At 36.3% G+C, this 27306-nt stretch overlaps 2 protein-coding genes across 2 annotated transcripts in view; both read left to right on the forward strand.

Moving 5' to 3' along the window:
- LOC149418654 (dynein intermediate chain 2, ciliary-like) overlaps window positions 1–19840 on the forward strand; it is a 28404-nt gene extending 8564 nt beyond the window's left edge. The window contains exons 7-17 of the mRNA XM_089639142.1: window positions 6305–6510; window positions 6741–6875; window positions 6972–7104; window positions 7317–7484; window positions 7631–7774; window positions 8309–8418; window positions 8789–8951; window positions 16396–16624; window positions 18364–18463; window positions 18598–18731; window positions 19660–19840. Of these exons, the coding sequence (XP_089495268.1) occupies window positions 6305–6510; window positions 6741–6875; window positions 6972–7104; window positions 7317–7484; window positions 7631–7774; window positions 8309–8418; window positions 8789–8951; window positions 16396–16624; window positions 18364–18463; window positions 18598–18731; window positions 19660–19840 (1703 nt within the window). The remainder of the gene's footprint in view (window positions 1–6304; window positions 6511–6740; window positions 6876–6971; window positions 7105–7316; window positions 7485–7630; window positions 7775–8308; window positions 8419–8788; window positions 8952–16395; window positions 16625–18363; window positions 18464–18597; window positions 18732–19659) is intronic.
- A 1963-nt stretch (window positions 19841–21803) lies between these two features.
- LOC149418655 (uncharacterized) lies at window positions 21804–24130 on the forward strand. Its single transcript, XM_089638609.1, has 3 exons — window positions 21804–22046; window positions 22854–23095; window positions 23615–24130. The coding sequence occupies exons 1-3, from the start codon at window positions 21843–21845 to the stop codon at window positions 24036–24038; spliced, it is 870 nt and encodes a 289-aa protein (XP_089494735.1). The 5' UTR covers window positions 21804–21842; the 3' UTR covers window positions 24039–24130.
- Window positions 24131–27306: the final 3176 nt, after the last annotated feature.

The following is a 27306-nucleotide window of genomic DNA, read 5'->3' on the forward strand; positions in this document are numbered from 1 at the left end:
TTTAACGGCAATCCAATTGAATGGATTGCGTTCAAATCAATATACCATCATACCACAGACTTCTTAAAAGTATCTGACAGCGAAAATTTATATAGATTACAAAAAGCGTTAAAAGGAGAGGCGCATGACGCGGTTTCTTCCCTTCTATTGTCTCCTTGCAATGTCAAGGAAATAATAAATACGTTAGAAAATATTTTTGGCAACACGGATCACATCATACAAAAAACTATTGGTGAGATCCGAAATTTAAGTAAATTAGATGAGAATACCAGTTCAGACGCCATAATTCGATTTTCTTGTAAAGTAAAAAATTTAATTTCTATGTTAAAATCATTTAAAAATATCGGACATTTGCACAATCCAGATTTGTTATCGACATTAATCGGTAAACTACCTAGTACACTACGAACGTTGTGGCTTACAGACAAAGATAGGCGGAACACAACACAGCCAATACTCTGCTATTTATCACTTTGGCTGGAAGAAATCGTAATTAATTCACGTGACTCAGGAATAAGTTTTAATTCTAAAATCAGTAATGAAACTAAATTCGCTTCCAATAACCATTTCAAGCAGTATAGTAATAATTATCATCCACGGCAAGCTAATCAACATCAAAATAAACAAAATTTTAATAGGCCTTATGCATCCAAAAATAATCATTTCGAACGTCCGTACGATACGTCAAAAAAATTCCTTTATCACACCACTAATAATGGAAAACCACCGTGCTGTGTTTGCAAAGGAGAACACCAGATTTGGCAATGTGAGAAATTTAAAAATGTCCCAATAACGCAAAGATGGGAAATTGCTAAATATAATAATGTTTGTTATAAGTGCTTAGGGTACGGACATTCCCGTTTTAATTGTAAAGTAAATTTAAAATCACCAAACAAAAAATTTCATGATTTATTGGTTAATCACAATCGGGTGGAAACCGATGAAGTTGTCACAAACACGTGGGAAAGTAATCAAGTACTTTTAAAAATTATTCCGATTACGGTATACGGGCCACTCGGAAGCCGAGATATTCATGCGCTGTTAGACGATGGGTCAACCGTCACATTGTTAGACCAAGAAGTAGCCAAACAAATCGGTTTGTCTGGACCAGTTAGTGACCTCTCATTGCATGGAGTCAATGAAATGAGCTCCAACAACGCGGATTCTATGTCAATAAATGTAAAAATAAAAGGTAAAAACGAAGTAGAATCGTACATAGCTAGTGCTCGAACCGTTCGGGATTTAAAGATACCAGCTCAAATGGCGCTATCTAATTCTTACATTTCGAGTAATAAACACTTAAAGAACGCTCCTCACTTTGAAAAGAATGTAAAACCCCAAATGTTAATTGGGCAAAACAACTGGGAATTAATTATTTCCAGAAAAATAGTTCAGGGAGATAAAAATAAAGTATCATTATCTTATACAAAGCTTGGTTGGGTCGCGCTCGGCTATATTTCAAATAAAACGGGAAATAGTGTAGAATTCAATTTTCATGTTCAGGAAAACGAAAATAGCGAATTGCATGAAATTATCAAAGAGAGTTTTAGGATAGACGAGATGGGAGTAGTGAGCCCGAAAATATGCAAAGATGATAAACGTGCATATTCCCTGTTAGAAAGTACCACAAAACGCGCTAGTCAGGGGTGTCATTGGGAGACGGGTTTGCTGTGGAAGGAAGAAGAGAGATATTTTCCTGATAGTCTTCAGGTTGCGGAAAATAGATTAAAAACTTTAGAAAAGAGAATGGATAAAGACCCTGAATTTTCGGAAGCCTACTGCAACAAAATACAACATTATTTAGATAAAGGATATGCAAAAAAATTCAATTTCAGTGGTAGGTATCCGGATAGCTCGGATAAATTTTATTTACCACATTTTGCTGTTTACAACCCAAATAAGCCAGGAAAGCTTAGGGTTGTATTTGATGCGGCGGCAAAATCAAAGGGAATTTCTTTGAATGATAGGCTTTTAACCGGGCCCGATCTATATAATTCTCTGCTAGGAATGCTTTTTAAATTTAGGCAAAATAAAATTGCATTCACCGCCGATATCCAAGAAATGTTTTTACAAATTAAAATTATTGATGAAGATACACCGTTTCAGTTGTTTTTATGGAGAGGAAAAGATCGTAAGGTAGCCCCGTCTGTATACGCTATGAATTCAATGATTTTTGGCGCAAAATCATCACCTTGTTCGGCGCAATTCGTAAAAAATAAAAACGCGGATCAATTTTTATCTCAGTATCCCCAGGCCGTCGAAGCAATAAAAACAAAACATTACATGGATGACTATTTAGATAGTGTAAATTCAGTAGAAAGTGCGAAGAAATTAATACAAGATATTACATACATACATGCTCAAGGCGGGTTTAATATCACCGGCTGGGCAAGTAACGCGCCAGAGGCGCTAGAAAACATTCCCGTAGCCCACAGGTCGAAGAATGTTGTTTGTTTCGAACAAGGTGAGGAAAACATACAGAGAACATTAGGTTTGCAATGGGATCCAAATTCAGACACATTGTCATTCGATCTAAGCTTCAAAAAAATTCCCGGGGATATTATTTCTGGGAAGCAAAGACCCACGAAAAGGCAGATGTTGAAAGTCATTATGACAATATTCGATCCGCCCGGGTTTTTAGCACCCCTGACAGTTCGGTCTAAAATACTACTGCAAAATGTATGGAGGTCGGGTACTGACTGGGATAAGAAATTAAATGATCGTAATTTTAATGAATGGCTTCATTGGTTGGAAGCCTTAAGGTCAATAAGTAAAGTTAAAATTCCTAGGTATTACGAGATTTTATGCGGTGGGGAAAACGCCGTAGACAGACAACTTCATATTTTCTGTGATGCGAGCGAAAAGGCAATGTGTTGTGTAGCTTATAGTCGTGTTCAAAATGCTAATGGTCAGGTCTTCGTAAATTTTATTGCTAGCAAAACCCGCGTAGCCCCAATCAAGCCGATGTCAATTCCGCGCTTAGAATTGCAAGCAGCCCTTTTAGGTAGTAGATTATATAAATGTATAATCGGTGAACACACGCTCACCTTTAACTCGAAACATTTTTGGACAGATTCAAAAACCGTAATGTGCTGGTTAAAATCTGATTCAAGAAATTTTAAGCCTTTTGTTGCGCATAGGTTAGGTGAGTTGGAAGAAACAGTTGGTTCAGAATGCTGGCGGTGGCTTCCAACTAAAGATAATATAGCAGATGAGGCTACCAGAGATACTAGGATGACAGATTTAGGATTAGAGGGGCGATGGTTTTCTGGTCCCGAATTCCTAAAATCACCTCCAGAAGTATGGCCGCAAGAGAATTTGGCTAAACAGTGTGATAGCATAAACAAAGAACTATTAGAGTTAAAACCATCGGCTATCTTACTCACCACATCGGCGGCATGTTTCATAGACTTAAATAAATTCTCCAAATATTCAAGATTATTAAGAGCTACAGCGTACGTTTTTAAATTCATCAACAAATGTAGAGGCAAACAAGCAGAAAATAATTCTCTTACTGCTGATGACTTAACTTCAGCAGAACATTTTCTTATAAAAGAGTCTCAGAAAAGAACGTTTCATAGAGAAATTATAATTTTATCCAAAAACGAAAAATTGCCAAAAGATAGTAGATTAAGACAATTAAGTGCGTATTTAGATGTAAATGGAATAATACGCATACAGGGTAGGATTGCGGCGATTGAAGACGTACAATTAAGTACAGTCTTCCCGATAATTCTCGACAATAAAGATAAGTTAGCTCAATTATTAATTACACAGTTTGACGAGATGTCTAGCCACGGTGGAGTTGAACACGTCTTAAATTCAATAAGACAAAAGTATTGGATACTTAATGCGCGTCAGTCTATTAGAAAAATTAAATATATATGTCAAACTTGCAAAAATAAGAGAGCCCAACCACAGGCACCTCTAATGGGATGTTTACCTATGGAAAGGTTACAACATCATATACGTCCTTTTACACACACAGGCATGGATTACTACTTTGGTCCCATGAAAGTAACAATAGGGCGCAGAAATGAAAAACGGTACGGTGTTTTGTTTACATGTTTATCAACAAGAGCCGTGCATATTGAAATCGCGGATTCCCTGACTACGGATTCCGCCATACTAGCAATCAGACGTTTTATTGCTAGGCGCGGTTACCCGCTAACTATTTGGAGTGATAATGGAACAAACCTTAGAGGTGCTGATAAGGTATTATCAGAATCATTATCATCTCTAAACCAGGACAAATTAAATAACGAAATGTCGGCAAGGAAAATAAATTGGAAATTTAATCCGCCAGGATCTCCTCACCACGGAGGCTCCTGGGAAAGTCTAATAAAATCAATTAAAACTACGTTTTACGCCATATTACGCGAGCAAGCACCACGCCCGGACACTTTGCACACATTGCTGTTAGAAGCAGAAAATATAGTTAATAGTAGACCACTCACACACGTTTCTCTCGATAGCAAGGATTTTGAAAGTCTAACACCAAATCATTTCCTGTTAGGTTATAAATATGACACCCCAATCGTAGGGGTCTTTGATCACGGCGATTTATGCCTAAAAAAGCAATGGCGTATTGCACAATTTTTTGCCGACCAATTTTGGTCACGATGGGTAAAAGAATATTTACCTACACTGGTAAAACGTTCTAAATGGCATGACGTGATACCACCTATAAAGGTAGGCGACGTAGTTATCCTATGTGACAACACGTTGCCCCGGAATACCTGGCCAAAGGGTATGGTAGTAAAAGTATACCCCGGAGCCGATGGACAAGTTCGCGTTGTAGATATTCAAACAAATCACGGTACGTTTCGCAGACCGGCTACTAAAGTAGCAGTATTGAAGATACAACCATCGCATTCTTTTTATCCGCTAGGTGAAATGAATTCACGGGGGGAGGTGAATGCGAAATTACCTACTACAACCATTTAGTCATAAGATATACATTTTTACGGGATTTCTAGTTTTAAGACATTACCTACTACACGATATTTAGTCATAAGATATACATTTTACGGGATTTCTAGTTTTAAGACATTACCTACTACACGATTTTTAGTCATAAGATTTACATATTCCACGGAATTTTTAGTTTTAAGAGTAGCATAAATATTTTTATTTTAGTAATTTTAATAAATTTAACTGGTAATTTTTGTAGACAAGCAGTAGGTACCTAATAAAGATAACAGTCGCATTCTTTGCCTATTTTGTGAAGTATCTTCACGGGAGGAGGTATGTATCTTCCAGAATGCGACTATTACATATTGCTCAGTAAAATTTAACCTTCTGGCCAGTTCTCACAATTCGTATTTTTAAAGATAGTGTAGCTTCCCACATTTGCAGATTCGACCCTACAATAAAACAATTCATTGGCCTGGTATTTTTATAAACATATTGCCTTGTTTGTATCATTTATGATTTAAGAATTGGTGACATTTTACTGCAAGCGGCGGCAGTTTTCAAATAGAGCTGTTCGCCTTCGATTTTATGATGACCCTAGTTAAACCATTATGCCTAAAAATATTTGCCAATACCTTTCCCACCCCTGTCCCATAGTAATAAAAACCCCAAATAAAGTTTCATCTTCCTCAAAATAATTCCTTTAAAATATTTCTATTGTTTAAGTCACGTTTGTATCATTAAGAATAGTTAAATGCATTTTATTTTATGTTAAGAATGTTGTTTGCCAACGAGCGGGTGGAACATCTTTATTTTGGTAAAATGTCCTTCAGAATTTAGTTTAAATACAGATACCTCCCAGAAAAAGGACAGTATTAGAGTGTTGCTATAACTGGTAGGTACATGCGTACCTAGGCAGTCAGTCGTGAGATAATTACTAGGTTTATGTAAACCTAGGGAAAACTGAAGAATAGAGGAAACTAGACCTTTATTTCTTTCAGTTTAAGTTTTAGCAGAGGAAAATAAGATCCTGCAATTATATTGTGAATTAATAAATTTATATGTCAAGAAGAAGAAGTGTTTTCCTGCATTCCATCTGACGGCGTGTTCTCGTACCACGATAGCAGAAACAGTCTGTATTCTAACGGTTCTCATATGAGACGTATATTTCAAAATGTCAGAGGCTTTAGGGGTTAACCAACAAAATATGATACCGAAGTTAACCGTTAGTGATTTTTTGCTGTTTTGGGCAATCAGATTTTTGCTTTATTTATAATTTCGATTTTGAGCCGACCCCTGTGAAATTGTCCCGGCTCCCTGACCCGTGTCACAACTCTGATATGTGGTCATGAATGAATAAGCTAACGGTTACTGCTAACTGATGTTCCAGAGGAAGGTCAGGAACCTGCGGAGGAAGGAGTAACCGATGTGGTTGATGAAGTGGTCGCTGTCGAAGGATCAGGAGGAGATTCAGATGGCGAATTGGATGGAGAAGGCGAAGAAGAGAAGGTAGAAATAGTACCAAAAGCCAAAAAGCTGGCCAACCAGTTTAACTTCTGTGAAAGGGCAGCCTTGACTGTTAGCTATCCCAGTAGGGTAAGATCATTAAACAAATTATATCTTTGAAATTACACATATTTTCCGTTCAAAGCTCTTTCCTATTAACCAATGTATCTTCTTATTCTTATTAAGCCGTCTGATATTCAGCTTTAGACAATGGACGTATTGGACATACGCTTGCCTCAATATTCTCTAGTTGTGCCAATTCTTGGCGGCTTCCACCCATTTGAAATATCCGAATAAAGTTACTGTTGCCTGTATTACAGTCTGTAGAAACGCAAACATATCCACCTCCAAGAGCCACATTTTCAGCCACAGCTCTGCAGTCCATCATTTACGATTTCTACCAAAAAGACTACGAGTCGAAGGAAAGTGAACGGGAAGGGGAAAAACCTAAAAAGGTATTAGATTTTTGTGACATTAAATTGCACATGACTTTATTGTACGCGATGTAAGAGATTCATATAATACTCTTATTGGAATTATTGTGATATTAGGTAAAGAAGAAAATCCCACAGTTGAAAGAGAAAACAGAAAAAGAACTGAACGAAGAAAAGGTGCAACAGAGAATTAAAGAAGGTTGGACTGTACTGGAGAGATTGGTCAACCAAAATATATATGATGAAATTGGTAAGCTGTTCCAATTTCCTGGACCTAACTGCATCTTAACATACTACAAATATCACACAGTGTTTATAATTTACTATTTTAGTGTCTCTATGTCTTCCAACACAAAAGAAAGATACTGAGCATCCACACTAGTTCTTATCGTGATGTAATGTTGTAGTAGTAATAGTGAATATTATTTGACCATAATAATTTATGTACGTTTATGAAATCAGGTCACGACTACAGATATTGGGAAGACCCCTCAGACGAGTTCCGTGATGGAGATGGCTCCTTACTTCCTCTTTGGAGGTTTTCCTATGAACGCATGCGAACAAGTACCGTGACGGCTTTGGCTTGGAACCCATACTACTATGATTTGTTTGCAGTCGCCTATGGCTCGTGTACGTAATATAAATACTGATACTATTAAAGATATTCAAATATCTTTGTCGATCTCCGACTTAAGTTTAAACAGCCAACTTTCATGAAGAGTTATTCAGCGTAAAATTTTAACATGTAATAAAATGCAAGCTCTTTCTTTTGACAGTGGACTTCATTCACAGCAACAAAGAAGGATGTCTCTGTCTGTTCACAATTAAAAATCCATCATTTCCCGAATATGCAGTGATGACTGATTCGCCTGTAATATGTCTGGATATTCACAAAAAGTTTCCCTACCTCATTGTAGTGGGTAAATAATAATACGATTGGATAATAATTAATAATTAGACACAAGATTGGCATCTCATGTAATTTTTCTTTTTAAAATCCTGAATTCCCTTATTGTTGCAATTGATTTTATTTCATGTTCCTAATAGACTTAAACGAACAAAAAATATCTTTCACTGTAACAATAACGTCAATACCAAATCTTTTATAAACTCCCTTGTACCATGCATGCACAGCTATGTCCAGAATGTGCAGAAATATGAACCAATGTGCAGAAGTAGCAGATATTTTTAATAGCACCGAAAGAATTTATAAAAAAAGCAATCCAGGTATTCTTTGAAACTAGTATATTTAACATTTTGTTTCATATAGCCTGATTGTAAATTTCAGTTATGATGTTATAAATATGTTTACACTGCATACGTTTGTAATCTTTTTTTATAAAAAATGTTTTTTTCTGGATTTCTGTGTTAGCGTACATAAATAAATTTTGTATTACACGTACAAGATAATATGTCGCTATTTACTGCCTTACAACAACGTGCTGTTTTTGTAGGACTCTATGATGGAAACGTATGTGTTTACAACGCTCAACTTGCAAATGACAAGAGCCACCAATATAAGAGTGATTCGGTTGAATCTAAGCATAGCAGTTTAGTATGGGAGGTAAGATCCACTGTTTATACCTTGCGAAATCTGCAGAAGAAAGCGTACGCCTCTGTTTTTGTATATCAACTATTTTTTCTCCTTCCAAAAACAGAACACATCTTAAAACATTCAAAAGACTACTGATGCTGTTTACTGACTGGATAACCTTAGAATTCCACTTTAACTCCATCAACTCTCCTGCACCGTACGAAGCAAAATAACAACTAAAAGCTTCATAGATAACGATGTAAATTACTGAAAATGAGTTGAGTTGACCTAGAAATTCTAGACAGTAAAAGACTCCAGAATTCACCGTTTTCTGATTCATGGCTGTAATTAATTTGTTGTATTGTTGAAAGAGATTACTGACAACAACACTATCTTGCAGATCCGCTGGGGCCCAGACTTGGCCGACGGTGAATGCAGCTTCTGGTCCGTGTCTGGTGATGGTCGAGTGACCTTCTGGACCGTGTTGCCAGGGGAGCTGCTGGCTGCAACAGCCATATTGCTGCTTCTGCCAGGGTCTGGGCCCAACATGAAGCCTATCAGAGGTATATCACTTCAGTATTTATATTGTTATGAAAATAACATACGATTTTCACTCTAAGTAAGAACCTGTCAAATCTGTGATTTATCTTGTCTATTGTTTATGCTCTGGCAACTTAGAACTTGAACAGGAAGTGAAAAGAAATTCAAGATGGCTTCACTTCCCGGCCGGGCACAGGAGAGACAGGCTGTCCGGTCGGGGGGTCAATTATTTTTCTGTAGGTCGGAGGATCTAATCGAAAGTTATTTCATGGATTTGTGATTAATACCGAAATGTTCAGTTTGTGCTTCAAGCTTAGAAGTCTAGTAATATTTCCCGCGAGTGGAATTCGCCCCGAATGGCGTGAATAATGATAACGTTTTTCACCATGTGTGGCCTTGGGGGTAATCAGAGTTTATCCAAGCGATCGGTGATTATTTCTGCCGATAAACTGTTTTCGCCGAGTGCATTTTGATTCGGAGCATTTTTAAATCGGACCTCACATCTGATGCCGTCGTCTACTACCTACATGGCTGAACCTCACATCTGATGCCGTCGTCTACTACCTACATGGCCGGACCTCACTGGGCCGTTGGCCAGCCACATCTTGAAGCTGTCGTCCACTCCTCTTGGCTGGTACTCACTGGGCCGATACCAGTCACATCTGAAGCCGTCGTCCTCTAGCTACATGGCTGATTCATCTACTCCGCCATTCGCGGCACTCAGTGTTCGTTCCTCATAACTAAATACGTTCTTATTATTTTAGACAGGGTAGATAGATTCTACGTTCTGGTCGATGGGGGTAAGTTTTCACCTTTTTTGTATTTCTCTGTGAAATTTATCAAATATAATTTGTTACGGCCAGTCCAAAGTTTATCCAGATTACTTTCATTCTACAACCTTGCAACTTCCTTTCAAACATCATGTAGATGGGATATATTTTTCCCCGCCCTGAATGGAGAATTATGCTCTACCGTCGGTAGGTCGGTTTGGCGAGCTCTTTTCCAGTTCAACCACTGGAAGGGACTCTGGCGCGTTGGCCTTCAAAGACCAACAAAGTCAAACTTGGCCACCCACTATTCAATCATATTAACAGTCAATAATGTACTTAGAAAAACCACACACAATAACAGCCTATTAACACATCTATGGGCTAAGTAAGTATCGTAACATTGTGTCAAATACTTATTCATAACATGGCGCATCAACGTGGTTGGTTCGTATTTGTTCTTATTATTTGATTTTGAGTCGAAGTTGCAAGCATTTTAGTAATCATGTGTATTTGTTTTGTTTCGACGTGTCTCACATAAAACATAACCTATAAATGTTATTAGGTACATAAATGTCAGTCAACAGTGCGAACTTATTAAAGTGCCATCAGTGCAACCAACATAAATAACGATTTGTACGCATTATTATAATTTATTTTTATTTTACGGGCAATATTATTTTATTTTACGGGCAACACAATACTATGTGTCAACTTGACAGCTAGGAATGTCAAGCGTAAACAAACATCGCGATTTTGACAACAACTGTCAAAATAATAATACACTTTGAAAGTTTCGATAATTATGTTATGCAACCAATACTATACAGTGCTTATAAGTGCATTTAATTATATATTTGCCTCGCGGGAGTACAATATATTCATAGCTATCGTCATTAGCTAATTTATAATCATTTTGTATTCAATACTTGCGGTTTCATAAGTAAACTTCAAAATGTCGACAATAATAGACAACATCAATGAGAAAAGGAGATGTGTCATACTGAAACAAATTCTTCAGGGAACAATATTTATTGTTCTTTTTGTAAATTAAAGGGGCATCTAATATCGGAATGTAGGAAGAAGAGTCACAACAACTCTAAACCTAGGGTTGCTTCTTTAAAATATGGAGATTCAAAAAAAAAAAAAAGGAAAAAAACTAAATGTGAGTCGCTCTGTTCACGCGCCTTCCTTTGCGCAGAGGAAGTGCGAGTGCAGAGTTGGCTCCGCTTGGTTAGACGGGTTCTTTCGGGCTCGAGTTCTGAGGTGGAGGTACCGCCGCCGAAGAAAAACGGAAAATTTAATTTTACTCTAGTTGATACTCGAGTATAATTTCTCATTAGAATAATAAGTTAAAATTTTGTAGATTATAAAATATACATATTTTTAAGTTTGTCCTTTACGGAAAATTAATTTTACTCCAGTTGATTACTCGAGTATAATTTCTCATTAAAATAATAAGTTAAAATTTGGTAGATTATAAAATATATATACAAATGTGAGATGCTTCGAAACACAAATACATACATATTTCTGGTCACGATCAGTTCAACTTAGCTCATATTTATTTTTAAGTTTATTTTTATGTCAACTTGGATTATACGACGATATGAACCCGCATATCCTCTTGTATTCTAAGCTTAATATCATATGAACTGTGTTCATATACCTTTATATTGTATTACTTTAAGTAAAAACATATGGAATTATTCGCCCAGTATTTCAAGATGTTCCGAGTTTAAATATATTGTGCTTACATAGGTCTCATTGCCCATTTGTCTATGTAAGTATCTTTACTATTACAAAAAAAAAATTCTTGTTAAGTTTCTATAAACAAGTTACTACTGAACTAATATTAATAAATTTATATAATATTAAAACTTCATCATTTGAAAAATGTAAATCAATCCTAAAAATAAATTAGTGATTGATTGGTTCCTGTGAGAACCTCGGTAATTAGTTACACTAATACTACAATTTACAAATTGAACCCTCGGGGACAAAAGACGAATACTTAATTGATTGGCACCATTTTTAACGATGGTTGTAGACTATTTATAGCACCATTTATTTACGATGGTCGCTAACAATTCTATTGGCACCATTTTTAACGATGGTTGTTTACTAAATAATGTGGCATCATTTTTGCGATGATTGTAAGACTATTCATAACACCATTCATTTACAATGGTTGGTTATATCCTGTATTTCATATACCAATGGTAAAATAAACTTATATATTGTTTTCTATTGTATAACTGTCAGAAAAACTAAACCCACGAGACCAGTTTAGGGAGTTAGATAGGAATACTCTTCTATAGAGGAACTCTTCTTTTCCAAAATGGATTTAGAATCAGTGATAAAGTGCAGATGGTACACCATCTACGAGTGTAGCCTACTTTGGCTTATTTAAAAAAGTGAATCTGAACAGTGATGCTTTGTGCATATTTAATGTTTTGATGTATATTGATGTCATGCTTTAGTGATAATATTTGTATACTAATTTTAAGTTCTATTCTGTTATAGATGCTACGTCTACGGTAGTCCCAGACGAGAGTCAGAATACATCACCCAGCGTCGTACATGCTGCGGGTGATTACGGGCCCCGTCCACGTATCTTCTTACTGCTAATTGTGTACAATTTAAGGTCTTTATTTCTAAGTTCTGATTTTGTTATATCTAATACTCTGAACTTCAATTGGATGCGCCGCAGACTCATCCAACATGTCTTACGCATGATGGGCGCGACTGATTTTGTGACACACCCTTTTGCAAGCATACTATTACTTTTAGTACATTTCTGCTATATAACTCGTTTTTTTATGTTATTATATCATGTATGTTTTAGGAACCCATCAGACCAAGTTAGGGTATCTCTTAGCTCAGGCTTTTATTTTGTTCTCCTTGTGTTTGAGGGCAAACACGTTGGGGGCGACCGGGGTAATGTTATGAAAATAACATACGATTTTCACTCTAAGTAAGAACCTGTCAAATCTGTGATTTATCTTGTCTATTGTTTATGCTCTGGCAACTTAGAACTTGAACAGGAAGTGAAAAGAAATTCAAGATGGCTTCACTTCCCGGCCGGGCACAGGAGAGACAGGCTGTCCGGTCGGGGGGTCAATTATTTTTCTGTAGGTCGGAGGATCTAATCGAAAGTTATTTCATGGATTTGTGATTAATACCGAAATGTTCAGTTTGTGCTTCAAGCTTAGAAGTCTAGTAATATTTCCCGCGAGTGGAATTCGCCCCGAATGGCGTGAATAATGATAACGTTTTTCACCATGTGTGGCCTTGGGGGTAATCAGAGTTTATCCAAGCGATCGGTGATTATTTCTGCCGATAAACTGTTTTCGCCGAGTGCATTTTGATTCGGAGCATTTTTAAATCGGACCTCACATCTGATGCCGTCGTCTACTACCTACATGGCTGAACCTCACATCTGATGCCGTCGTCTACTACCTACATGGCCGGACCTCACTGGGCCGTTGGCCAGCCACATCTTGAAGCTGTCGTCCACTCCTCTTGGCTGGTACTCACTGGGCCGATACCAGTCACATCTGAAGCCGTCGTCCTCTAGCTACATGGCTGATTCATCTACTCCGCCATTCGCGGCACTCAGTGTTCGTTCCTCATAACTAAATACGTTCTTATTATTTTAGACAGGGTAGATAGATTCTACGTTCTGGTCGATGGGGGTAAGTTTTCACCTTTTTTGTATTTCTCTGTGAAATTTATCAAATATAATTTGTTACGGCCAGTCCAAAGTTTATCCAGATTACTTTCATTCTACAACCTTGCAACTTCCTTTCAAACATCATGTAGATGGGATATATTTTTCCCCGCCCTGAATGGAGAATTATGCTCTACCGTCGGTAGGTCGGTTTGGCGAGCTCTTTTCCAGTTCAACCACTGGAAGGGACTCTGGCGCGTTGGCCTTCAAAGACCAACAAAGTCAAACTTGGCCACCCACTATTCAATCATATTAACAGTCAATAATGTACTTAGAAAAACCACACACAATAACAGCCTATTAACACATCTATGGGCTAAGTAAGTATCGTAACATTGTGTCAAATACTTATTCATAACAATATGGTTCACTGTGGTTCTTTTTTAAGCTTTCCTGAAGAAGTTTTTGACTGCTACAGAACATGTTTGATCTATTTGTTTATCTATGTTACACAAGGTGGTCGCAAAATCACGGAAAACATCGCATTCACTTTATATATTTAATGTCTATCAAAATACAAAAATCTTCGGCACAATCAATCACGATATATTTTAACTCTATAGCCTTTCCTAGCTATCACGAAAGAAATTTGCATGATCGGCAATATGCCAGTTACCATCACACATTAGTAAATTGAGTTTAAAACTTATTTTGGAATTCCACAGGTATCTAACCTTGGCCCTCCTGACTGAGAGTTATAGTAAAGGGCAAACTATTAGGTACTCGTACTTTCACGATGTTATCATAAGAGAACATAATAATTATTAAAATATTGAAGACAATATTAGTGATTTCTAAACGAAAATCTGAAACAGAAAAATCAGAAAAGGAAACGGTCACATCTGGGTTTCTGATTTTTCTGTTTCAGATTTTCGTTTAGAAATCACTAATATTGTCTTCAATATTTAAATATTACAATATGAGGTTTTACTCAATAAAGTTATTCCGAAAAATAAATAATAATTATTCTTTATGAAAAAAGCAAAGGTCGATAACAACGATGCCTTCGCCAAAGGAGAAGCAAAATGGAGAGCAGAACTCAAATTACATTATTTATTGAAACACACATTTCTTACTTCATTCAAATTCATAAATTTCTCATTCGACCCTTGAAAAATCACGAGAACTCTCTATAATGACACAGCTATATAAATATACATCTCGTCGAAACATGTTCCACTATTATCACGCGAGTAGCAGTGCGCGGAGATCGGATTAGGTAGTTTGCTGTCATTCGGTGTTAGAACGTTGGGAGCATGTTTGATCAGTCTAATTGGAGGTAAAAAGTGGAACCAATTTTTTCGCTTCATATCTCATCTAAATAAGATATTCTGAATTCTCGACAAATCTGTTACAATTTTATGTAGCAATTAAAGTAATTTTCTATCAAAAATGTGTTTTATATCATAGATCAATTTTCAAAATTAAACTCAAATTCAAATCAAAAAAATTAGAGTACATTGAACCAGAGTTACAGACAGAGGCACAGCAAACATTAGTGTTTTAAATTATATTTGTCATACACATTGTCACATAAATATTTTGTGACAAGTTTAGTTCTTGCTTAATTGGGGTTATTTTGTCTATGGTGTTTTTTCTCAAACTCTGGCAATATTTTGAAGGAAGGAAGTACAGTTTTGTTTATGGTCACTTCCTCCCCGGCCTGCCTTGCCGGTGGGTCGGTGGATCCAGTCACTCTCCTTTAAAGGGGCTTCAATCTGAGTTAATCATGTGAATAGGAGTTATTATTTCTTTTAAAAAAGGCGCGGGGTGTTTATCCATTCACGAACAGTTCGTGTTTGTTATTATTTTAGTGGGGAATATGGAATCCCGCTTTTATTGAGTGTTGGGCGATGGTCATGTCGGAGTGCTCGTGTTTCGGACTTGAAACCGAGATTGGTTTGGTCCTAGCTGTGGCTGGTTGTTCTTGGCGGAGTGTCCCCGTGTCGCAAGAGAACGGATTGCTGTCTTGGCTCCGTTGAAGAGTCTGGTCGACTACCACGTGCTGCAGGCCTGATGCCCCTGCAGGCGTCCATTGAAGGTGTTGCGTCCGCCCGCTTCCACTAAGAAAACGGATTGCTGTCTTGGCTCCGTTGAAGAGTCTGGTCGACTACCACGTGCTGCAGGCCTGATGCCCCTGCAGGCGTCCATTGAAGGAGTTGCGTCCTCCTGCTTCCACCAAGGGAAGGAATTTCGTGAACGACAACGGATGGCGAACGAAGACTTGCTCTCGGCAGCGGGGAACGGACCCGAGTCGAAAGCCAGGACATCCTTCCCTTGGTGGAAGCAGGAGGACGCAACTCCTTCAATGGACGCCTGCAGGGGCATCAGGCCTGCAGCACGTGGTAGTCGACCAGACTCTTCAACGGAGCCAAGACAGCAATCCGTTTTCTTAGTGGAAGCGGGCGGACGCAACACCTTCAATGGACGCCTGCAGGGGCATCAGGCCTGCAGCACGTGGTAGTCGACCAGACTCTTCAACGGAGCCAAGACAGCAATCCGTTCTCTTGCGACACGGGGACACTCCGCCAAGAACAACCAGCCACAGCTAGGACCAAACCAATCTCGGTTTCAAGTCCGAAACACGAGCACTCCGACATGACCATCGCCCAACACTCAATAAAAGCGGGATTCCATATTCCCCACTAAAATAATAACAAACACGAACTGTTCGTGAATGGATAAACACCCCGCGCCTTTTTTAAAAGAAATAATAACTCCTATTCACATGATTAACTCAGATTGAAGCCCCTTTAAAGGAGAGTGACTGGATCCACCGACCCACCGGCAAGGCAGGCCGGGGAGGAAGTGACCATAAACAAAACTGTACTTCCTTCCTTCAAAATATTGCCAGAGTTTGAGAAAAAACACCATAGACAAAATAACCCCAATTAAGCAAGAACTAAACTTGTCACAAAATATTTATGTGACAACGGTTAATTTATTGTGGTCGTTTTCATATCGTAGGTTGTGGTACCTGCCTGACCTCCCATCCTTTACACCCGGAGGTGTACCTAGTGGGCACGGAGGAGGGCCTGATCCTGCGCTGCAGCCGGGCCTATTCGCGCGCTTTCCTGGGCGTGCTCAACGCACACCACATGCCCGTGCACGCCATCAACTACAACTCCTACGACGGGAAAGTGTTCGCCACTTGCTCGGGTGACTGGCGCGTCAAGATCTGGGAAGATGGCAGAAAGTACAAACATTGAATAATCACTCAATCTTCCTGCTTTCCATAAATGGCTATGGATCTCAATAGTTTCAATCATCATCCTAACGATGAACTTCAGTACCTAATGGCAGGTTTCTGGAAAGCTCCAAGAAGATGGCGCTGATGTGGTTGAGGATCATTTGCATGTTATGACAGCTATGTGATACGGTTTATATAATATCGTTTTAGGCATAAATTCCTTTTAAAAATGTTGATAAAAAGGTGGTTGGAGTGTCAAACATTTTTTTTAAATAATTTGAAAAATAAAAATGCAAACTAAATTGGGAAAAAGGAAGGCTTGGTTTGTTTATAATAAAAATGTTTGTTTATTTCAGCTGAACGTAGCGGTGAGTTTAATACTCTGTCTGCCTTATAAAAGCATACATCTAAATAAATTACATGATATTAAGTTGAAAATAAAATAAAATAAAACGTATTTGTACTACGGTGTCTTGAGGGAAATTCTCCACCTATAGTGTAGGGGCGCACCCTGCCACTGGGCGGCCAGGACAAGAGTGTTTTCCAATCTCCGGTAGTTTTGACTCATCCCTGCTAATCTGTGGCGTTTAGCTGTGAGGCGTTTTATCTGTGAGGCGCTGCATCGCCAAAGGAGGCCGAACAGCGCCCTGTATGGGTGGTTATACTGTACTCGGAGTGTGTACCTAGTCCATAGTTCGCTAGGGCAAAAGGTCATGCAGCATGTTTGGAATAGTTGATTTTGCCATCATTTTGAAAAGTGAAGTTAAATCAAGTTTTGAAAGTGGTGTAATAGTGCTTATTTATAAAATTTAAATTGCTATTAAAACATTTTTTTGCTCAAATTAGACTGTATTCACGATTATATAAAATTCCAGAGGCATGGAAACTCCGTCAGAACAAACTGTTTATTGCAAATACGATAATTTTTTATCAGTTTATATTATTTATTTATTATTACACGCCCTAATCGGCTTTTACACACTACAAAGTTTAATAGTAGAGTATCACAGTTATTATAAATAATATATTATACAATCCACTTGTTTTCTTAACTGTCCTTCACTGGTAAACCTTTGTCCAGACGTTCTCGAGTAGTACAAAGGCACAATACACTATTTAAACATTTTTAGAAAACTTTGGTTACTGTGCAAAAATAAAGAAGGATTGAAATGTGACATGATCTCCGGCTACCCCGTCGCCAACGGCTGATCCGAGTGTTTCAGATTACCTGCCATTAGTGACATGCTTCCCAGTTTCAACATGAACACCATCTATCTTTCCAAAATAATACCGACTTCTTGGTCTTCTTTATAGAATTCTGAGGTTCGTTGTATTTCTATATTCCCGGAGATATTCTTTGGACAGTGGATATATCTATATATCTGGATATATCTAAAACTCAGTGGATATATCTTTTGGCCTGTTTTTTTCAATTTTTTTCAGTTATTCAAAAGTCTATTGATTGATCACGTTGTTTCATCCAATGGTGGAGTTGGGGTCCTTCCACAAGTATTCCCATTGTTAATTAATTTCGGGATATTCCCATTCTGTTCCAGCCTTCTCTTTTGAAGTTAGTTCGCCTCTTGCTAGGGTTACCTTAAAAACGTTTATTTGTGCACATGATAATATTAAAGAATATGCCTTTACGTTCATGTATACAAATTCTCCTATAATCCTTCATAATATTACCCTATCCCAAGATAACTGCACGAGAATGCAAAATATGAATATTTTTTGATTTCCAGTGAGCCACTGTTTATGTTCGATCTCGGTTCAAGTGTTGGAGACGTAAAATGGGCTCCATACTCTAGCACTGTATTTGCAGCGTGTACATCTGATGGAAAGGTACTTAAAATATATTATTATTATGCTATATAAATACGTTTACAAACAATATTTTCCGGAACTAATTTAAAATGAGATGCTTTGAAAATATTGTTTCAGCTATTCTCACAATTTTAAAAACTTTTATATTTCAGGTATTCGTGTACGATCTAAATGTGAATAAATACAAACCAATCTGCGTTCAAAACATCGTTTCGAAAAAACTGAAGAAACTCACTAGGATCGACTTCAATTACCATCTACCCATTCTTTTGTGTGGAGATTCCAAGTGAGTATATGGAAACACCACTCCATCCATATTCAATCCATATTCAATTCACACATACTACATACAATCAATTGTACACTTTACAGTTCAGTCTACAGATCATAAGTTTAATCCATAGTCCAATCCAAAGTTCAATCCGTAATCCAATCGTACTTACAACACAGTCCAATTATTCATGGTTCAATATATTATCTAATCCATAAGCTATCCTTAGTATATATTGTTATTGTAATTGTTGCCGATGTTATCGATATTAGCGATGCTGTCGATAGTGTTGAGGTTGTCGATAGTGTTGATCTTGCTGTTATTGTGGTAATCATTGAATGTTTATTTATTTTTTTAAAACAGTACGAAAACTTACTTTTTAAGAACAGTTTAAAAAATGTACGAAAAAAACATGCATGAACATTTACTAAAAAAGCTAATGGTGTAATTCATGCTTAAAGTTGTTGAATGACATGTGGAAAATATCCACATTTCCTGTAAGGCAGTTAATTGACCGACATAGTAAATCTTCCCAAAGTCATCAGCATTGGTAAGTTAGTTCTTTACCTGAAAAGAATCAGAAGTCTGTGTTGGTGGCCTGTCATGAAATTATCCGTGGCAAAGATTCATATTTCAGCCAGGTATTTGGTATCAATGAAATCGTTCAGAATCTTGTAAGCTATCAGCAGTAATGCGACATCCATTCTAGAATTAAAGCTGCAGATACCCAGTATTCCCGACTATTCGTATAATTATTAGACTATAAGTAGGTACATAGACAGTGTCCTCTAGCCCCATACTTGAGATCCACTCTCGAGATTGCTACGCACTAAGCTAAAGTAGAGCAGCCTTATAACTCCCTTGAATTGCGTATGACAAAACCCAACATTTTTGTGGTCTCCGTCTGACTAGTGATGTTAATGTCGACGTTTGTTGTCCCCAGGGGAACGGTTCATCTGGTGAAGCTGTCGCCCAACCTACGCGTAATGTGCAAGGCGCCCAAGAAGCAGCAGCACCTGGACCAGAGGACGTTGCAGGAGATGAAGCTCACGAAGCTGCTCAGCCTCGTCAGGGAACCGCCCACGGAGCCGGAAGTCGTCGACGACAAGATTGAAGATGATTAAACATCACTCAATAACTGATCTTGACTAGTTGAGCAGTTTTAAGAGTTTCGGAACCTTTTTTATAAGCCTATAAACGCCATATTTATGTTATTTACCGGAAAGATATCTGAGGAATATTAATGGAAGAAAGAAAGAAAGACCTGAAATAACGCAATTTTTTTTCCAGCGAACTTTTTGATTTTTTAAAAGGGAATCGATTAAACTGATCATTTCTTATCTATAGACGCAAACGCAAATATCGGCTTAGGGAAGATAAATAGGGTTGAGGTAACTTTGAATAATTAAGAGTTAAGAATTTCATAATGGAATGGTTCGAAAAATAATTTTTTTGACCCCACTACTAAAAAACATGTCGTAAATATTATACAACATATAAACAACCATTTACCATGCATTATTAATGGTTGGTTATCTGTTGTGTAAAATTCATATTAGGTGTATTAATATTTACACTGAGATTATAGGTAATGGGGGTTTTTATTCAGTCTCATTTGTTTAGCATCAAGTTCTCAATACATTGCATTAAGATTAAAAAAATTATCAACAATGTGTATATTTTAAAGTGTATAGATTAATGGGGCAAAAAAAAAATTAGTAAATATTTTTGCCTAGTTGCAGAAAAACGTGAACTAGTCAAATAACTCGACAAGTTTAAAAGTAGGACTTGAAAATATCGAGAAAACTTAATATCAATAAAACCCTGGTACATTAAAACATTGATTTTTTTATTTGATTTCACCACAGATTTATTTATTCTAAAAACATGTTAATCGTATAAAAGTATTACGATTATTAAGTTTTAAATGATACGCGTGTTTGTAAAGAATATATTTTTTTATATATTGACTGATAATTCTTATCATACTAATAAATGTATAACCCGATGTATGTTTAGAGTTTAATTATTTTCAAACATTTCTCAAGCAATATTATGATTAATAACCAGTGCCGGATCTATCATAAGTTCAAATAGCGATGTGTTAATTTTACCCACCTATAAAAAAATATAAATAAACCTCGTAAAAAATCAATCTGTCATACATACTGATCACTAGATTCCTACCTACTCCTCATACCATTTTCTTTCCAGAACTTCTTCTTCTTCCTTTCCTTAAAAAAAATCCCTACAAAGTATCCCCAAAGATGACATAGGCCCCGAGGAAATTATTTTCATCAATGCCTCCTGTGTGCGGTTAAGTTAAAAAAAACACAAAAAATCATAAAAACACTGTTTTCAATATAACATATCTATTTTTAAATGTGTTTTAAAATTTAAAAACACAAAAAAATGGTTAACTTGAGGATTGAACCGGTATTTATAGGAAATGGAGACAACTCTACAATCTCGCCAAATGCCGATCGGGTATTTCGTATATTGCTGCAATGTCATACCAGTCCGCATGTGTGTGCGTGATTGCCACCAAAAGCTAGAATGCATCGTCATCGACGACGAGTCTATCTGCAGAGTTTCAGCTCGATCGGGATGTGGATTAATTTCCACTTTCAAGATTCGCCCGCCGCAATTTGGTCGAGGATTGAAAATAGATTTATTACAGAATTTTTTACGGATCTATTTTATTCAATTTAAAGATGTTTAAAGATGTGCGATACCTGACTCATTCTTAGACGTATATATGGTACTAGATATTTAATTTGTGTTTTTTTTTCTAAATTGGGGCGATATTTTTTGGCACACTGCCGATCGTACCTGGTTTTAAAATATCTTAAAAGTATTACAAGCGTTACAAAAACCGGTGTGATGTATAGTTAACATACGTGTTTCTTTTTTATATCAGAATTTGCGTTTTGTCTTAATAATACACATTAACATACAACAAGAAAACATTTTTTAAACAATTTCAACAATATTATAATATCTGCGATCATTAATTCGTTTATTAACTTGGCCTTGTCCCTTGCCCCAGTAATTAAATCGCTTGTTACACAACTGGTCTTGCGTACATCTGTCGTAGTTTCACGAGTAGTTCTATGAATTATTCCAATGGATCCACTCCATCAGATCGACCAGGAAGATTTTCCAAAATTAAAGGTGTTATTACGTGAAGAGTTCCCGAAGAGTTTTGTGGTGGACTGTTGGATTGACACCAGACTGAGGTGGCAGAAAATTGAGCCAAAAGATAATGCTTTTATCGTTTGTTGTCCAGAAGGAAATGTCAAAGACGGACTTGTCGCTTTTGGAATTGTGGTAAACATGCATCAATTTATTTCATTAATAGAACATAATTACATTGTTTAAATCATGTTTTGATTTTCCCAAAAATATATCAACATTTATCAAATATTTAATGTAATTTCTTCAAAATCAAACTCTCAATAATTAAAGAGACATCTGTGGGATATTGCTTGAACAATTTCGGAGATGAATTTGAAATGAAATCCGTTTTATTTCATTTCATCTACCGCAGACAGAGGCCTCATTTTTCAAATAAATAATTTTCTAAGGACGGGTTGTTTCGGAGAATTTGAACAATTCATCAAATTTCAACGTTCATTTTCGGGTTCTGTGAAAGTCCTATTCAAGTTCTGTTACTATATCACTGTAGGCTAGTTGCTTGAGAAAACAGAAATAAAAACAGAACTTGAAAAAATCTTTCACAGAGCTTGAAAATGAACGTTGAAATTTGATGAATTGTTCAAATTCTCCGAAACAACACGTCCTAAATCAACAATTTGTTGTTTTGTGTCACAATAATTTCTCTGAGGAGATGCGATTATGGTACCTACCCTCGATCATGGAAATAGATCACGAGGTATAAAACTTGAAAAATATTGATAAAATTGAAAGAAATCATATTAAGCAATTTAGTGGTACTGAGTTTTGATCTCACATCGTTAAGTCTTCCACTGTAAAACAAAATGGAAAAATATACTCAGAACTACATAATTTACTGCAAGCAACGCATGTTTTGATAATTATTTATTTGAAAATTGTTTTGAAAATGTTCACAAGCAGGTAAAATTGTTTTTCGATCCAAAACCTTTTTTCCACCAGGGCGACAAAGTCTACTACTTGACCTTGTTCACATTCCACGATGACTTAAAAAATCTGGAGGCCGCTCTACTCAACACCAAGAGAATTCCCTGGTCGGATAAGATGGTTTGCGGGGTTCCGCAGGGAACGGAGAAGTGGTTCACCGAAAATATCCTCAACGTCTTGGGATATGAGATCCACCACGATACCCCAACGGACTTTTACAGACTGCCTAAGGAAGTTCCACAAAGTTTTGCAATGAAGTAAGAAACCATTAGGAAATTTGTTGTCTGTTTATTTAAGTAGTTGTCTCCAAGTCAGTTAACTTGTATAAGTGATAGCTTTTCAGGACGCCTCTAGGCATCCTTAAATTTTGCAGCTTTGGCTGCCTCGGTCTTTTGAATGCTCGTCTTTCCTTACACAGCGTGTCCGTATATTATCCATAGCTTTGTCTCTAGGTCTGGGACAGCCTGGAAATCTTTACCCTGGAATTTTCGAATCTTTAAATCATTCGCTCTGCTGACATCGCTGAAAAGCCGACTCGATCCATAATCTGAAATTTTTATTTACTACTAGCAGAGGTTAAATGCTTGGCTCCTTTTTCATACTAACTTTGGGCGGTTTTTAACTCCCAAAAATAGCATTTCACTGACCATCAATGAACTGGCATAGTAAAAAAATCACTATTCACTGGCTAAAATACTGTTAACTTCGTTAATACATGGCACTTAGAAAAGTTCTATTTCTTACGATTTTTCACTAATATATTTTTTTATTCTTAGGTATCCTGATGATGTATACGTAGCCCTTTTAAAACAAGAAGACGTTCCGAAAATAAACTCTCTTTGGAAACACAGTTTCGAGGGTTCGGATAGACTCATCTCCAAATGCATCAGTCTCAACTATGGCTTTGGAGTATACTCCAAAAAAGACAGTCAACTTCTCTCCTGGATAGTCAAATACGAATACAGCGACATAGGAATTCTTCAGACGGATGAAAATAATAGGAAGAAAGGATACGGGAAACTGGTGATCCAGACCATATGTAAGAGGATCGCAGAAGACGGAGAAGATGTTATAACATTTATTGTACCGGGGAACACAGCATCTGAACGCATATTTAAGGGATTAGGTTTCAAACGTGGAGGTTCTTATAATTGGTTGGAATATGATGACAAAATCAAGAGACAAAATAAAATATCGTAAAAAAGGATTCCTATTATTATTTTACTTAACATCGTGATGTTGTCTTTCTTCATACCTCATCCTCAATAACTCTTTTTAAATACATCTATTAGAATTTATATTTTGTTTTCTTGAAGGAATAAATTATTTAATGAATGAATGAAATGGAATGTAACCCGCTTCCAAATGAGCTGATACTCGTCAGATAGTCTCTTTGTCGAAGACAATACAAACTATCAACTATTTGTGACACTTGCGCACACATACATGCATTTTTCTGAAATTGGATGATGTTATAAAAAATTACAGTATTTGTTACTCGAAATCAATGTCGGTACCCTTCAAGGCAAGTGATATTGGTGTTCATTCATTTTAGTCAATCCTTGGGGAGAGTGGTTAAGTCCTCAGTCAAAACATTTTAGTTTTTTTTTTTAAGTTTAAGAAGACATTTTAAAAGTTCACAGCAGTTATTCACAGTCAGGACGATTCAACATCAGCCAAACAAAAGAAACTTCAATCAATTAATAAAAAATAGTATATTAAAGTATAAGTGGATAAACAGGTCTTTAAAACACGCGCGATTTTTCGAACACGACGGCGTAACCGAGTGCTCGAAATAAAGCAAGTGTTTGAAAGATCTGTTTATCCACTTATACTTAAATATACTATTTTTCTATTGGTGCCCTTTTTTACTCATTTAAAGTACGCTCTAGCGTGTTTAAATCGCACTTTATGGAACGCGCGTTTTTTAAAGTTACCATGGCAACATCAACAAATCAACAAAATGTGAAGTCTAAATGTCAACTTTTAACAATAAATCGAAAATAATATGTTTTGTAGTAAGTCTTTTATATATAGTATACACTTTATAAACATCTAAAACTTTTTTCTTTATAGCATTGAGGCATAACACACAAAAAGCTGCAAGGCTTTTACCTTTTTTAACATCCGTCGGTAGTTCATTGAATATTTTGAATCCTTTAAAATAGAGATTATTTTGGGTTCCAGACAAATTTGTTTTCGATAGTCAACAATCTCCTCGGCTTCTCGTGGGGTAGCCATTCATAGGTAGGTATTTCTAAATAAATTAACATTTTTAAGCATGTATTTCAGGAGCATGTTATTTTTGAACATAAATTTATTTATTTATTGATTTAGTATGAAACAAACAGAAATATTAGGATAAATATATACATTAGGGTATTGTAAATTATACACTGTCTCACACTTAACATACCTAGTTGTTTCTGCATATTTATTATCTTAGAATACCTACTACAATTCAACAATGGCCGCATTCCTCTATTTTGAATTATTTGCATTTTTTTATCTATGTTTGATTGCACAAGAAAAAGACACTAGAGCAGTAATTTAAATGAGATGCTACTGTACTATTATAATTTTTTTTACTTGTATTTACATCTAATTTATTTCTTATTCTTCTTTAAAAAATACATTTTTCTTTACTAATAATTCAAATATAGAGTTAAATTTGAGTTAATTGTCTATTGTAATGTCGAAGTATTTTTTTCCTCTACTTCGTCTATTTCTTCGTTGTCTATGATAATGTTATTGAGTTCGTTTAATTTATTTTACATATTCCCATGTATTTGATTTTTGTTTCATTTAGTTGTAATTTGTTTATCTTAAACCACATAGATATTTTTAAGCACTGCACTATATCGTTGATGAATAATATAAATAGTACTAGGCCTAATACAGCTTTTCGTGGGACTCCTACGTTCATTGGCTGTACCTCCGATATGGCATTTTTTGTTTTCTATTTTTCAGATAGTTTTTAAACCATTCTTGTTCTTTGCCAACTATTCCCATGCATTTTAATTTTGATACTAATATGTTCCTGTCTACTGTTTCAAAAGCACGTTGGAAATAAATAAAAACAGTGCTGTTGTACACTTCTTTTTGTCCATGCTTATTTTCTATTAATTGATTACATAGTTTATGATTTTTGTATATGATAAGAATATTGATTTCTAAAACCAGATTGCTGACTAACTAAAATTTCTTTTTTTTCAATGTATTTACTAAGCTGCTCTATTCTAGCAACTGTTCGTATTTTGGTAAGCAATTTATTGGTCTAAAATCTTCATTTAAGATGTTTCCCTTGAATTTTGGATAATTCCTTTCATCAGTGAATCGTTTATGATATCCCCTAAGTGATCTGCTATAGCGGGCAGTGCATTTTTTATTATATTCATTGTTATTCCGTCTGATGATGATTTTGGCTTCATTGCATTAATGTTTTATTTATATATTCATTAATATTAATTTTAAATTTCAAGTATTTAGTATTTTTTCTTTGTTCAGCTGTTTGAAGAGTTTTTTTGTATTACTGGTGTTGCCCAATACCTTCAACCTCACAACATACACACATGGCTCCAGACGGTTGGGAGCAGTTGTAACCCCTGAACCGTCCTTCGGTCTTCGATTTTTTGTTTTATGCTAACCGATGATATGATAATATGCACTTTATCATTTTAAAGTGATAACCGATAACACTGACAAAGCACAAGGGTTCCAACCACCAGTAGCCAGTAGGTCTATGGACTGATATGTGCCTAATCATTAGACTGTTGTTATTGATGGAGGAATTGCGAAGGGGCGGTTGGGCAGTGGTAGATCGCTGTGATATGATTACGAAAATTACCGATAGTTTTTGAATGGTGGTCTCTCAACAGGACAATTATCAGAATTATTCCAATCCGGAATGAAGTACAAATAATACATATACATGGTACATTTTATTGTGTAGTAATTAGTACACCGTCTGCAAAAAAAACTGAAAAAAGTTTAAACAAAAGAAACACACAAATTTTTTTTTACAATAAAAAAATGAAATAATTTCTTAATATTTGTAGGTACCTACTTTATCGCTTGTCTGAATTCACACGATCAGTACCAATTTTGAAAATATCAATAAAAATTTGAGTTCATTGAACGCCAATCATTTCACGCGGGAATATTAGTATTCTTGATGACAAATTATAAGTATTGCATCATACGATCAACCTACGTAATAATTTTAATATTCTTCTCGTCGGGATTTGACCTGCGGCCTCTGGGTATAGAGTCATTGATATAACCTTGCGACGGTCGTCAGATATGATATTAAGACCCCGGATAGTGATAAATATTTTATCAAACATAAACATAACGTAATTGAATATAAATTAATTTATGCTTGATACCATTGTATTATTTCTTTCGTACTTCGTACCCCTAACACAATCTTAAGCAGTCACTCTCTAATTATTGGAAGAAACAAAGA

Source organism: Hesperophylax consimilis, chromosome 13 (assembly GCF_061612785.1).
Source record: "Hesperophylax consimilis isolate HC1 chromosome 13, BYU_Hcon_1.0, whole genome shotgun sequence".
NCBI lineage: Eukaryota > Metazoa > Arthropoda > Insecta > Trichoptera > Limnephilidae > Hesperophylax > Hesperophylax consimilis.

Bases quoted from the DNA above. Each gene is read 5' to 3' on its own strand.
- LOC149418655 (XM_089638609.1), top strand. From the start codon at position 21,843: ATGGATCCACTCCATCAGATCGACCAGGAAGATTTTCCAAAATTAAAG. The intron at 22,047-22,853 runs GTAAACATGCAT...TTTTTCCACCAG, and splicing joins TTGTCGCTTTTGGAATTGTG to GGCGACAAAGTCTACTACTT. The intron at 23,096-23,614 runs GTAAGAAACCAT...TTTTATTCTTAG, and splicing joins CCACAAAGTTTTGCAATGAA to GTATCCTGATGATGTATACG.